Source organism: Pholis gunnellus (assembly GCF_910591455.1).
Source record: "Pholis gunnellus genome assembly, chromosome: 15".
NCBI lineage: Eukaryota > Metazoa > Chordata > Actinopteri > Perciformes > Pholidae > Pholis > Pholis gunnellus.
This window is the reverse complement of record NC_136542.1, coordinates 8,798,753-8,814,081: the sequence shown is the minus strand read 5'-3', so window position 1 is coordinate 8,814,081 and position 15,329 is coordinate 8,798,753. Positions and strand designations below refer to the sequence as shown.

At 43.3% G+C, this 15,329-nt stretch overlaps 2 protein-coding genes across 2 annotated transcripts; both read right to left on the bottom strand.

Annotated features, from left to right (window-relative positions):
- Window positions 1-73: 73 nt before the first annotated feature.
- On the bottom strand, window positions 74-3,103 carry fam98b (family with sequence similarity 98 member B). Its single transcript, XM_079175408.1, has 8 exons — window positions 2,949-3,103; window positions 2,614-2,762; window positions 2,402-2,530; window positions 2,130-2,305; window positions 1,774-1,854; window positions 1,574-1,690; window positions 1,286-1,453; window positions 74-1,184 (listed from the first exon to the last, which is right to left on the bottom strand). Exons 1-8 carry the CDS (start codon window positions 2,984-2,986, stop codon window positions 948-950), a joined length of 1,095 nt encoding a protein of 364 aa, XP_079031534.1. The 5' UTR covers window positions 2,987-3,103; the 3' UTR covers window positions 74-947.
- Window positions 3,104-9,038: 5,935 nt separating this feature from the next.
- Window positions 9,039-13,868, bottom strand: spred1 (sprouty related EVH1 domain containing 1; the record flags this gene model as incomplete). The annotated part of the gene is made up of 4 exons (XM_079174677.1): window positions 9,039-9,731; window positions 9,923-10,103; window positions 11,748-11,775; window positions 13,760-13,868. 4 exons carry the CDS (start codon window positions 13,866-13,868, stop codon window positions 9,039-9,041), a joined length of 1,011 nt encoding a protein of 336 aa, XP_079030803.1.
- Window positions 13,869-15,329: the final 1,461 nt, after the last annotated feature.

Below are 15,329 nucleotides of genomic sequence, written 5' to 3'. Positions count from 1 at the left end.
CTCAATGTCTGGTTGCACTATTTCAGTATCTGTTACATCAACATAAGGTGTTCATTTCATTGGAAGAGATCTTTATTACATTTATTCAAAGGGATCACGGCTGGTACAGAATCTTCAAGGAAATGAGGTGAAAGCTGATATGTTTTAGTCTGAAAAGTAAAAGACAGATTTGAAGACTTCTTAGCGTCCTCAGCTTCAGGGTTTCACATTGACGGCTCTTTAGTCTTTTCTACAGTCGCCTTTATCTTCAACATTCCTCACTCCATCTTTAATCCCTCTCACTTCAATTACATAATCTTAAAAAAGCAAAATATTTATGGTAACAAACTTGATTTATGCGGAAAAGAAATGTAGTGTTTTTGTCCCCTCTATTTCGGTGAAAAAAAAAAAACCTGTCTCAAATCCATGCTGCAAACTAATTGTACAAAGTATACACTCATCTACCAGTTAGCATTTGTTCCCCAAAATTTGAAAGAATTTTAGTTTTCCAGTTGTGAGCCGCTCCTCCATTTCCATTGCTCACTGCATTGTGGTAGAGTCTCAACATAGTCAAAAGTCGAGGTTTCTTTGTACCCATACTGAGTTTGAAGTACCTACATGTAGTCACTTTTACAGTGTGAACAGAAAACACACTCAAACCCTCTTTAGAATCAGTATGTAGTATGGATTATAGAGTCTTATGGTACAATGCAGATGTTGGATCATTTGTTCTTGTACAAAAAAGTACTTTTAATGAGTGGAATTTCTTTCCACTTAAAAACACTGATGAGAAAATTTAAAAAGCAAAATAAAACACTGATAATAAAAAAATAGGAGCATTATAAATAATCTAAAATCAAGATGTTTACTGTCATTACATGAAAAAGTCATTTTTCCCTACATAGAAAACTGAATTGAGTTCATGATACTTAGGTGACTTAAAAAAACAAAACACGATCAATCAGAAATTAATACTGATACCTCCCTCTCTTTCCACCATGTCCTCCATGGTTCCATCCACCTCCTCTCCAACCTCCTCCTCCTCCTCTTGCACCACCACCACCACCTCCTCCTCCTCTACCTCCTCCTCCCCAGCCACCCCCTCTTCCTCCATCTTGTCTTTTTTGCCAGGGTGGCATCTCAGGAGGCGGGGCTTGTATCTCTGAGGGACGTCCTCCTCTGTCTGGAACTCTCCCCATCAGGATCTGTGGATAAGAGAGAAGACAAGATACAAGACAAGATACGTCAAAATAAAAGCACCAGACTTCAGCCATTCATTTGGAAAGAGGGAAAGGTTATTCTATACCTTGTTGACAGCACAAGCAGTCTTCTCCCTGCTGGAGCCGCTGCTGGTCTTCACCACGTTGCAGATGTCTTCTCTGGCCGCCAGCAGCTCGGCCATACCCACTGTGGACTGTGGCCTCAGAGAGTGCCTCCTTGGCTGATAGGCCTTCGCCATGCTGTCCACCTTTACCTGACAAACCACAAGATAGAAATCAGCTTCTTCTCACATAACTGTCATCAGTTGAGACTCCCCTGTGATGGAGAAGGAGTGCAAAAAAAAACAGTGCGGTGATTGGTGATATAAACGTGCCTTGGCTCTGTCTGACCACCCGAATGACTGAACTGTGACATCCAGCCGTTTGATCAGCATCCTGCGCCGACACTCGTACTCTGAAGACAGAGCTGCGTTTATGTTGTGTAACTTCTCCTGCAGTGATAAAAAGAGACAAATTAGTTAAATTAAAAAGGCACTTCACATGACGTGGTTTGTTTAGACGTTCATCTACTTACCCATTGTTCACTGCATAGAGGTTTCTTTAGCACTGGGTTTCCAGTGGAGCTATTTGGAAGATCTTTAAGTTCTTCTTCCACCTACAATCACACACACAATGCATTTAATGCATTACCGCAATACATAAAAGGAAGAACAATGCAGCGATCTAAAATAGCACAGTACAACAGGTGCGACTCAATGCGTGCCTCCAAGACGAATGTATTTGCCATTTAATTGACCCTTTGCTTAAATAGGGACAGAATCAAAAGGAAGGTCCCTCATAGCGTCACAGTTGCTGCCCCCCAAAAACACATCCCTTTGAATGTTGGTGGCCCAGATATAAATGTACTTAAACAGCATTAAATAGTCCCACCTTGTGTTGGACTTGAGATAAAACTTCAGCTGCGTCCTGTCCTCTGGGATCAGGTAGGTCCAGGGTTTCACAGATTGCCAGGAGTTCCTGATGCACCGGACTCTCTTGTTGTTGTTTATGAGCGAGCCCTCTGCTCATCGCGATCTGCGCTGCCTGGAGCTCAGAGCTCAGGAACACTTCACGAGAAACACAAAATCATATTGTTAAGTAACTCACACAGTAACAGCTTGTAGCGCAATGATTAAAATAAGGAGCATGATTCGATTACATACAGACAAACTTCAGGTGATCTTTTGCGTTTCGTACAATGCCCTTAAGGATCCCTGAAACGACTTCTCCATAAGGACAGTGCAACTCTTTCAGCAGACCACTCATCTCCACCTGGAGGCTGTCCATGTCGTCTGGAGATGGGGAAACAGGGTTCATGAGGGAGGAACACAAACGCTTTGATCGTCAGAATCAGGTGTGAATGGATGTGGCTCACCTGGACCGGAAGTAATGCTCTCCTCCAGATCACACAGCGGCTTTAACTTGGATGCCAGCCACCTGCACAGGTCCACATACTCGGGCGATGACAGGCCTCTGCCTGCGGCTCCGAGCAGCGCCTTCTCCTCCAGCAGAGGACCGTCATAGCTACGGAAGGTGACAAGGTGGTCAAATAAGCCTCGACACCTTCAGATATTAAATAAACATATAGCTACTGTACGACTAGCTATTGCAGCCACTCCATATTGTATTAACACGCAGCCTGAGAACATTATTTTGAATGCGACTTGAAAGCTAAACATAGCGTGCTATGCTAACAGTAAATTAGCTTACCCAAGCTGCTCTAACGAGTCCAAAATGTCGCACTCCATCGCTGAATCCGTGAGGTTTTTGAGTTAGTCTACTGTAAGCATGTTACGGATAAAACTATGTCAACATATACAGTTTTTGCCCCTATTCATTTCTGCGGCACTCTCACGCCTCCTTACTGTTCCGGTTGCGTATGTGAGCCGGAGTGAAACGTAAGAAGTTGAATCTATGGTTCCGCCATAGTACTAGGTAAATACTTATGTACCACAAAAGAAAACGGCACTTTAAAAGTCAGATTACAGCTATAATATGTATTTTAAAAGACCAGCAAGTAACTGTAAAGGATAGCTCTATTCAGTGTTAAATTAACAAAAAAGTAGATTGGTAATTGGACATGTGTATCTTTAAATGTGTGAGATGAATTCTGTCAACGCTGCTGAAATAGGTTGAGAACATTCTCTGAAATCCTCATGTCTTAAATGCATTGTTTTTGGCGAGATAAAACAAAGCAGAGTTCCTGAACGGTTAAACTTTTAGATTTTTACCAGACATAAGCTGTATTTTATGATCCCATCGCATTTTGAATGTAAAATATGATTATGCAAAGTAACAAGTACAGTTATGTTAAATGTAGTGCAATGAAAAAAATACATTGTCCTGTTGAATATAGTGGAGTAAAGGCATAATCTCAGGAAATGGAAATAAATAAAATGGTGCCTAAAATAATCTCAATAAACAGACATCTTCCCAATTCCAATTGAGTTGTTTTAAATGCTTGTTTTAGTTTTCATTCATGTTCCCTGACAGTTCATTTACATCACATAACACACTATCTCTTGTTCAGTAATATGAGGATAACAAGATTGTAAGATGTGTTACAACCCGGATCAAAGGCTGCAACATGAATGGGAGACCAGACGAGTTAAGTGATAAACACATTTAAAGAATACATAAACTTAACTAAATAAACACAGAGTCAGTAATGTCAGGATGTGTGAAAAATGTCTGAAACAAACTAAACAGCAGCCGTGTCAGCCAAGGAAGAGCCGAGATCCCTGTTCAGGTGCTGAGTCTTCGTAGCTGGAACTCCCACCAGGCTCAGGTGTGGCTCATCAGCTGACGAGCAACAACCAGGACACAGACCCCACGTGGAAGGGAGGAGTTGTATAACATAAAACAGCATATTATCACATTTGAGAAGCTGGAACCAAAGAATGTTTGGCATTTTTGCTTGACAGTTTTGACTTAAACCCACACGATAATTGATTATCAGGTATTTTCTTTTACAAATTGTTTCAGCTCCACTTTTGGTATTTCTGGTCAGATGTATCCGTCTGGATTTTACACACAAAGGGTCCGTCTTTGAAATGCAGAAGTAGAATTTACTGGAGATTTTAGGAATAGTTGAACTTCCAAGTATTTATAAAGCAGGAAGAAGGTTATTCAAATGTGCTCCTACTCACAGAGCATGAGCACTTGGTTTGTCTTCACTATGCAACACTTATTTTTGTTCTTTTTACACTAAATGAATGAAAGAAACACAATGAAGCATACACAGCAAAAGATTAAAACTCACCATTTTATTATGATAATGTTATTTGATATGTCAAATTACAAGTGTATGATGTAACATAAAAACAGTTACAAACATATGTATGCATATTTACATTATATATTTATGAAAGGTAACGAGCTACATCTGTATAAAGAAAATACAACTATGACATGAGTTATTGGGACTATAAATCATATACTTGGTATTCTCGAACCGTGAGAAGAAATACCTAGACGTGTAGGAACCAATAGAACCAGAACGAGAGATGTTAAATTATAAAAATGGAAACTAGGATGGACGTGAGGCACTTTTTTGAGGTTGTCAGGATGTGAAAGCCGATGGCACTAAGAAACTTCAAGGGGGGGGAAGAAAAAAAATAGATGCACAGGAAAGAAATATGCACACAGAGAGAGAGTGAAAGAAAGGAAAAAAGAAAGTAAAACAGGCAGTGTTTACAGAATAGTTAAGAGTAGTACCATTTATACTGCAAGTTTCAAAACACAAATGTCTTCCACTATTTAGAACTAATCACATAAATGTTACATCAAGCGCTGTAAGATGAAAAAAAAATTACATATAGTATCAGTGCACCAAAGCATTGGAGAATTGAAACATAACCACTCAACTGCTGTGAAAAGTAACCTTTTAAAACAATACACTGAAGAGTTTATATAGCTTTTTTTCTTTTTTTTAATCTACACAATGTCAATAATGTACACTTGTATGCATTCCCAAAGATATGCACAATTTCCAAGATTGAAAGAGGATAAAAGACTAGCAGCAAAGTGGTTAAAACTGAAGTCTTATATAATGCAGGTCAAAAAAAATATATATATATTAAAGCAGACAGACACATGTTGCATATATAATACAGTACATGACAGGAAGTTGCACTGTGCTGGTTAATGCAGAATGAGAAGTGTTATTTCAGCATTCTCTACACTTTGTATAAATGCACGTCCTACATTTTGCTTCTCAGCCAGCAAGTTTTAAAATCAGGTTCATCAAACCTTGGTTCAGCTTGCAAAAAAAAAAAAAAAAAAAAAAAAATGCAGGGCAATCCAATTACAATGGGAGAATATGACAACCAACCAAACATTTGGTTACACACCAACCCCGCACGCTGGAAACACACTCCTACACACAAACACACACACACGCACACTCTCTCTCGCTCACGGGCACACAAGAACACACATGTATAGTAACACTCGTGCACCTACACACATGCACAAGTGTCCACTTCATCAAGCAGAGCAATCAAACACTTAAAAACTCACTGTCATGGTTATATGCTGTTGTGGAGAATTAGGGTTTAACAGTCGTTCATAGCTGATTTTCTCTGTCAACACAATAAAATTAGTGATTGTATCTAGCAGCTTTATATGTACATATGTATATATACATATATACGTACATGTGTGTGTGTGGGTGTGTGTGTGTATATATATATAGTTCATATACACGTATGTATATATATATACACGGATGTATACGTGTGTATGTGTATATATATATATATATATATATATATATATATATATATATATATATATATCAAACTTTTGAAACTAGTGGACTGCCACTACTGTACCGTGTTATACAGGCACTATCCTTCCTTCTACCGTACAAAACTAGAGAGAAACTCTTATTAGAAGCTCAATAGTAGTTTCCATCACAAGCGCCCTCTACTTTTCAATGTGAAATAATACTAAAAGGTGACCTATGTACATAATGCTGTCAATTGAAGCTACAGTATATGCTGACAGCAACGATAAATACATCTCTATCTTTAAAATTTCAAAGACAAAAAAAAAAAAAGAAAAGAAAAAAAAAAGCTGGGATTATTATCAGAACTTAAATATAGTGTTACGTATTTACAGGTTGTTTGGAGTTTGGTACCAGGAGGGGTTGGGCGTTAAAAGTGTCCTGTCCCGCCACTGACTCAGTCTGCAGAGAGGTCAATGTGTTTCCCACTTTAGAAAGTTTGCATAGAAAGTAAAGGGAGCGTTGGTTTGGGGTGGAGTTAGGAAAATAAACGTTTCTCCTGAAATCCAGTCTTGTCGTGGCCGAGGTGCCACTGCATTATTTGTTAGATCAGCAGTGACGGGAGGTGAGAGGAGATGCATATCCGTTAAAAAGGTGAATCACAATTTCAAAACATGCCAATGCCTTAGTTTGGGATCATTTCATCGGTTATTGCAGCTAGACGTCCAAACTGAACGGGTGTTACTGTTGGGAGTTAGTTGTTGTTCAGACTAGTTTGAGAAAGACGTTACATTTTAAACGGTTCTACTCTTATTGGAGGGAAATTGGATTCAAACACAACTAGTGTCGCTGTTACCCAAAAGATCTTAAGAGTAGTTTGACGTTAGGGAATCATGCTTATTTGGTCTCTTGTTGAGAGTTAACAGAGAAGAAGCTCATATCTAGCTGGTAAATATGGAACTAGAGCCAATAGCTGCTTAGCTTAGCATAAAGACTGGAAACAGGGAAATAGTCCCACACATGACCCCCCCCCCGTAAAACCAGAAATTGTCATTTTACTCGTTTTTGTACAAATTGAACAAATGAGATGTAACACGTTAATTACTGAACTTTACAGGTGCTGGTAGGCAGAGTAGTTACATTAGGACAGAGCCAAGCTAGCCCCCCCTTTCAAGTGTTTATGCTAAGCTAAGCGGCTGCTAGCTTCAGCGTTACAACAGACGGACACGTCGGTGTAACCGATCTTCCCATCTAACCTTCGGAAAGAAAGCAAATAAGTGAATTCCCAGTTTGATTTGATGCTTCGGGGAAACGTGACGCTGTTACAAGTCAAAGCCTTAAATCACAGTCAGTGGGGACGTTACATGACACCGGATCAACAGTGCATATGAAGACCTATGCACACACACACACACACACACACACGCACACACACACACACACACGCATACATAACACCTGTATGTTTTTTTTTTTTTTAATAGCTAAGATGCTCAGCATTCCTGAAACAATGTCATTCATTCAGGGCCTGTTAAATAAAGACTTACGAAAGCGGTGGACTTTTGAGAGACAAAGAAATACTACATTTAAACAGGATATGAGGGCAAAATAAAATAAAATGTAAAGAAAAAGAAACGGATTCACGGGACAAACATGGAAATTTGGAGAGGGTGCTGCAACCAAAGCTTGGAGAGCAGTGCTTTCAGGAGGGTTTCCCCAATACCAAATTGAATGATACATTAGAATAATTTATGTACAGACTCATTTTAAAATCTGAAGGATTCTCGGTAAAAAGAATGACCTAATTTAAGTGCCTCATCATTTAACCAAGGAGCACTGAAACCCCTTTTACTCACCGAAACAAAAAAAACTTGCTGGTTGAGCAACATTTCAGCTTTTGTTCCACAAATAATTATAAAAATGAGCAGGAAAATAACAAATAAGAAACAAAAAAACACCAATTTCACTACAGCAGTAAATAACTGGACTAAAACTGAAATCCACTGGAGTGAATGAAATTGTCATGTATCGGTTTCAATTTAAATGGTTCAAGAGGTTCTAATGCTATTTTCATGACGTGAGAAAAAAAAAAAAAAAACTATTTTGGGGAACTCGGCATGGTAAAGTCATTACCATTGTTTCCCTTCTAATCGTGGAATCGATCCCTTTATTTTGGAATGCAATCAAATGGTCCGAATCACCTCGGAAAAGCAAGGTAATCATTTTGACATCTTAATGAATGTCCAAAGATATGCCGAGCAGTACCTCCAAAAACAAGCTGTTAACCCTTTTGATTAGTTTTTTCAGCATTCCATGGAAAGGAAAACAAGGAATTGGCCATTCACCCGCCACAGAAACATCTCTCAAATGTTAAAATGGTTGTTAATTTACCGCAAGAACTTTAGAGGGCTACCTTTACTCGGGGTTGGGATACCATTTCTAGTGCACTTTTCTCTGTCTAGTAATTACATTGTCATCAAATGCTTAAGCCGTGAAGGAAAGGCCACTGTTACCCAACTGTAAATTCACAAAAAAGCAAGAACATATCCCTTTTAGCATACTCAAACAGCAAGTATTTTTTCTGAACGCAGAATAGTTTTGTTTTCTTTTTTTTGTCATTAAGTTGTCGCTCTCTGTACAAAAGACAAATTTCCTTCATAAAGTTACACGTTTCTTGCAGTAGAGTTCTGACATTTGTGGCCCGGCTTTGTCAACGCATGAGTGTGAATGTGAGAGAGAGGTGTGTGTGTGTGTGTGTGTATACAGGTGTGTTTAGTAACATCTCCAAGTCTATTAATCTTGACGCTGCCTCCTCCTCATCTCCTCAGATTAAGCTCCTGAACGTAGCTTGATGCTCAGAGCTCCCACAAAGCATATGGTTTGTCCTCCACTGCTGCTTGTCGGCGACAAACACAAACTGAAATCTCCAAAAGCCCTCAGAGCTGGGGATCAACAACATATCACCCCGTCTGAGAGGGGAATGAAAAAAGGATGCCGGCTTTTAATTTTCCGCTTTTATCCACTTCCTGTGTTAGCTAAGCTTTGAGGGTGTCCCAGAGTCCGTCGTCAGGTCACCCCGCGGCCTTGTGCTTGCCCCCGCAGCAGCGGCAGGCCTCGCCACAGTGGTGGCAGGCGCGCAGAGGCAGGTAGCAGCACATGCAGGGCGCGATGAAGGACAGCGCCACCAGGGCCAGCCAGCGCAGGCAGAACTGCTCGTCGGACGTGTCGCACGAGCAGGGGTCCGAGAAGTCGCCCTCGGAGTCGGACATGCAGTGGTACAGCATGCTCTCGGCGCACAGCATGCAGCTGACTTTGTAGATGCACTGCTTGATGGGGTCGGGGGCGTCTTGGCACTGCCCCCGCCAGTTGTCTTCGTGGTTGAACATCTCCCGACAGTAGATGCAGCGCGAGCGCTCGCCGTCCTCTCGCCGCCGCCGGCCCTTCTTGTGCAGGGGCGAGGGCTGAGTCTTGATGGCCGTGTCCTTGCCCAGACCCAGCCCCATGCCCGTTCCAATGCCCATGCCGGGGCCAGAGTGGGAGTCCCCACAGGGGCCGTCGGGGAAGAGGTACTCGCACTTCTTACTGTCCAGTTTGTGGAAGGCGTTGGGGAAGTCCAGGTCCTCGCGGTCGGCCTCCTGTTTCCACATGACAGGGTGGCGGTAGTCCTCGTAGCCGCGGATGAGCACGTCTTTGCGTGGGTTGATGCGAACGATCTCGTCTTCTTCCATGTGAAAACTGACATGACGAGTCGACTTAAAGGAGACCTTCAGAGAAATTGAGAATTAGTTGGATTACTGAAAGACAATTAGAAACGATCTGTTGGTAGTCACTAATTATCATAAACACTTCACTCGTTGCATTTTATCTCGCGAGCGTGTAATTCAAACTGTTGGAGATTCGATTGGGTGTGTGGAGGAGGGGCAGACCTGATTGGGTGTGTGGAGGAGGGGCAGACCTGTGGAGGCAGGTAGCGGCGGTTGCTGGAAGTGAACTCGTCGAAGGGTTGGGCGCGGACGTAGCAGCCCCTGAATGGCTCGGTGGAGACGATGTTGTTCAGCTGAGAGAAGGGCTCTTTCATTGGGGTACAGATAGAGGGAGGCTCATCACACACCTGGAGACCAAAAAAATAAATAAATCTAGTCAGTCAAGAAAAACTAATACATGTTACGTTTCCCCTCTGAGGGACACGCATCCAAGAAACTCAAAAACATCTGACATGATTCATCGATTAATTAGTTATATGACTTATGTATCGGCCGATGCCCATAACATCTATGGTTCTCACAGTCCATCGTTGCTCGATCCATTCAGTTCTTGACAACAACCGTTTTGACTTTGGATGCGTGTGTGTGTGTGTGTGTGTGTGTGTGTGTGTGTGTGTGTGTGTGTGTGTGTGTGTGTGTGTGTGTGTGTGTGTGTGTGTGTGCGTGTGTGTGTGTTCCACTTGTAACCACCAGGGGGCATCCCGTGCCCACGCTTGGCCAAAGGACTGTGCTGTGTGGCGATGACTCAAGGCCCTTCTGTTAAGAACTCAGAGTTCTCATCAGCCTTGCATGTGTTCCCACAAACATTTTAACTGATGCAAAAAAAAAAAAAAATCTACAAACACGGGGCCCAAAAAAAAAAAAAGAGGCACTTGAAAAAATGCAAATTCAAAAAGGAGAGAGAAGCGTTGGAAACCGTGTGAGGCGGAGCGAACATTCCTTCCTCCTCACGCCAAACGATCTCATAATTACAAGAGGTAAGCTCACTGTTGACACCAATCAGGAGGTGTCTATAAATAACATCTTGCGAGTGCCACAGTCTGCATCGGACACATTTGAACATATAAACACAGGAAAAAAAAAACCTGTTTCTAGAAATAAAATAAATAGTTATGGGTCCAATCGAAGTGGTCTAATACTTCAGTACTCATGGCAACAACATCAAAAGTGATGGCTATTCATGATTCATGCGTGCAGAGGTGATGAGAGCTGGGGGAGGATCGTCAGCTATTACATCAAGAGCTGTGTGATGATATGTCATGTCCAGCGTTATCTCAGCGGAACCATTTGTGTAATTTCCAGCTATATATGTAAACGACATGAAAAGTGGTATTAGGGATTACATTCAAAACTTCAGTCGCACTTTCTTTCTCAATACAGATAAACTATCTGAGCACGATCCAAATAAACTGCTAAATAAACTGGTCTTCAAGGTTATATCACTCAGAAATAGACAAACGTGGACACACACGCCGAGGCATCTTTACACGTACGGGTTCGATCCGAACCACATTCACTGGCTAGCTGTCCCCTCTTTTCCCACACACACCCCGACCTCATCGAGATCGAGTTAGAGTTAGAGTTAGAGTTAGAGTTAGAGTTTTTTTCTCTCTCTCTCTCTCTCTCTCTCTCTCTCTCTCTCTCTCTCTCTCTCTCTCTCTCTCTCTCTCTCTCTCTCTCTCTCTCTCTCTCTCTCTCTCTCTCTCTCTCTCTCTCTGGAGGAGGCTGCTGGCTCTGGTTAGTCAGTGCCGTGTGTAAAGTAGCCCACGCCAGTGCTTTAACGCACAGCGGAAATCTGGTTTGCTCCCAGCTGCTGCTACAGTAATTACTGTCCTGTGGTTGCTAAGAGATGCTTCCTTTGACTTCTTTTTTTCCCTCTCTTTCTCTTCTTTTTTTCCCTCTCTCTCTCCTCCGCTTGCCCCCCCCCCACACACACACACACACACCTCCCTCTGGACTGCTAACACATGGTGTGTATGTGTGTGACTTTGCTCCCTCTTTTGCCTCCAAACATACCGAGTGGTGTAACGCACATCCACAGCGTCTGCAGGGGAATGTGAGGAATAGGAGACAGTGGAAGGAGAGAAGAGAAAGAACAGAACAGTTTTTTCGTGTGTGTGTGAGAGAGAGAAAGGGAGAAAGAGAGCGAGAGGCCAAAGAGTCTGCCGAGGGAATGTCATAAACCAGCTCCAGCTGGAGAAATGCAGTACAGAACTTAAAAAGCCAGATGACAGCTGTGTGTGTATGCGAGAGAAAGAAAGGAGAGAGGGGGGGGGGGGGGGAGAAATGGGAAACAGACTTGGGCTTCCTTTTAAAGCGCTTGCCTAAGCCCCACCATTCAAAGGCATGCGTGGGGGCCAATCTGGAGCTGAGCTGACCCCATGGATGTGGCCGGGTGAGGGAGGAGAGCGGAGGGGAGATGAGGGATGGAGGTGGTGGGAGCCAGGGGCAACATGGCTCTACACCAACATCGGGGATCCATGCACTTCCGCCCTCAAATGGCACAGAGGCTCGGGACAGCGAAAGGCCGGGGTCGACCCACATACTGACACAGGACATGCTAGATCTCTGCCTCAGACTGAGGGAAAAGAACAGATGATGCGCACGGTCGGAGAGTTGATCACAAAGACTAAATGCTTCACGTCTTCTAAATGAGGCAAACCATGAGCGCCGCTCATCTGTCTCTTGTGAAATTAAAAACAAGGAAGTACAGCAGAGTTCCAGGCGGCTCCCCGTGTTTCCCTTTAGCAAACGGTTCGGCACTTTGGGAAATACGCGACTTAGCGTTGTTGCAGGGAGTTTGAGAAGAAGATCGACACCGCTCTGATATCTGTCAGCTAAATATGAAGCTATAGCCAGCAGTTGGTTAGCTTAGCTTAGCATTAAGTCTGAAAACGGGGAAACAGCTAGCGTGGCTCTACCCCTAACCCCCCTGATAAATTGTGTTGTTCTTACACTTCGGGTTTTGTACTAATTAAAAACACAGTTTTTGTTCCCTTAGGACAGAGCCATGCTAGCTCTTTCCCCCTGTCTCCAGTCTTTATGCTAAGCTAACAAGCTGCTGGCTGTAGAGCTTCATAATGAATGTTATCTTATTCCTAGCAACAAACGGCAATAAGCACATTTCCCCCAAAAATGTCAAACTATTCCTTTAAAACGCAGTTCTTCCGAGATCCGAGGTGCATTACGGAGCGCGGCTGAAACCAACCCGGTCTGGAAGTTTCTGGTCTGTGAGTGAGGCTGTAAAAGTCAACTGGCCAACAAAACCTCTGTGTACTAAACTGATAAGCGAAAACTTCCTGCCAGCGCTAAATTAGATACGGATGTTTTCCTGTGGCATTCGAGAAACACATTTTTCTTTGTACTAGCGGAAGGACTGTGGTGGGACAGCATAATTCCTGGCAGTGGGTCATCTCATCACAGCAGAGAAGTGTGTTTGTGTGTGTGTGCAACCGCGTCTTTTTAACATAGGTCAAATATGTTGCATGTGCATATAATGTGTGAGTGTGTGTGTGTGTGAGAGAGAGGAAGAATGTGGTACGCTTGTGAAGGGCATACAAGTGGGTGCTGAGCCTCAGTGGGCAGGATGTGGGTGGAGGAGACCGTCTTGCGCGCATGTAGATCGACACGCACGCACCACAAGCACATGCAAGGAAAAAAGGCCCGCACACGCACACACACACACACACACACACACGAGTCAATCGCTTTGTAGCGACGCAAGGCTATCACGAATTCCAGTAAATTCTGAGATGTTTTCAGAGATGTCTTAATCTAATCAAGGAACGAAACAAGGCTTGATGGTGACCTCCCATGCTGATGAGACGCTGGTGTCTGGTGCCTCCATAAGGTCAAAACAGGGCCGATCTCTTCTAAACTAAAGACTAGAGGATAGAATCTATATACATCTATCTTACCATGCTATACACTGTATTTCTCCTGGAGCCTGTGGGTGCTGTTGCGGAGCACGTCGTTATCAGGTTACCTGTACAAACAGTGGCTTTATGACGGGGTGTAAAGCAGCACACCTTGCTGTGTGCTGGTATTCGCTGGTTCTCTGGCTGCAGCCACCGGTTTACTTCTCTTCCTCTTGTAGCCCAGGTCTCCGACCGCAACATTCGGATGCCAAATCACCATGGTGACACCCTCAGTGGCTCACTCACTGAACCTTGTGAACACCCCCCCCCCGCCCCCTTTCTACCCCCCCACCCCCTGCTGCCTAGCAACAGTGGTGCCGTTTGGATTTCCTGTATGTTCAGGCGGATTCCTTAAAGAGGAACTTTGCCCCAGGAACAGGAACGCAGCCCTCCCTCCTCCTGCCTCCTCCTCCTCTAGTCCGCACCACGCAGGATGTAAGATACTGGGGCAGGTCAAAGGTGACGACAAGCCTCTGTCAGGTGCTAAAAAAAACTAAAGTCATGGGAGGGTACAGTGTGATGTCAGGGGCATTTTCAATAAAAAAGGTAAGTCAGCCAAAGCTAGAAACACCATGCAGGGCCCTGCAACAAATACCTGTTGAGGCTACGATTCTTGGGATTTGTCTGTTGACTCAATTCTTTAGTACGTTCTTGGAGCTGCACAAACTACAGTGTGAAAAAAAAAAATGACCAGAGTTGAATCAACACCTCTCTAAACCAGTGTCAACAGTCATTAATTATAGGTTTAACAAAAGGTAGCACCTATTGCAGGACTGTTGTATGTCTTGGAAGGTTTCTTGTGTGCATTACAAGAGCGGCCCTCCCTCCCTCCCTCCCTCCCTCCCACGTATGTGTCTTTTCACCTACTTTGCAATCAGAAGCAGAACAGGTGACTGACGTTCCTGTCACGGGCCCGATATCTTAAACAAATGAACATGGGTGTGTAAACTTGAACTATATACCTGCTGCCTTTCTCTGCTCCGGAGACATTCCTAACCACACACGTCGACAGTCAATGGAGCGCCACATGCCAGGAACAGGGCAAACACACATACAACACGTAATGCACCGTAACAGCTCTCAACAGAAGAGAGGCCCGGCTCATGAAGACAACGCATCCAGTTAAAAGCAGTGAAATCACGGGAGCATTTTCACCAAATCTGTAGTTATTATATCGGCATCAATTGGAACAAGAGTGACAGCCACCACGTTAGATTGATAGGAGGCTAAGCTAAGCCTGCTCGAGCACATTCGCCGGTCAACACCCAGCTCCACCTCAGGGTCTGGCTGCCACTGGTTAAACACCTTTAAATCTCCAAGAACAACTGTCAGAGAACAAAAGGCAGGTGTCAGCGCCTGGGTGGGACCCATCAGGGCTCAAACATATGGCTCAGGTTCAAGCTATGACCTGCCTCCTGTTTAATGTGAGCGAGAGTCAAGTAATGAATCGAAACTTTACAGAAATGTAACATTTTAACCATCGATGTCCAACTGACAAAGATACTCGTGTTAATGTATTGTTTTTTTTTTTTTTTTGTGAATGCGTTTTACTTTTTCTAACAAAAATATATTGTGAAAAAAAGCTCACGGACGAAATAGATTTAGCTCAACACACTCAGAGAGAGAGAGATTTAGCTGGACTCCTCAAAGTAAGCCGAGATAAACATGTTCCCATGTGCAC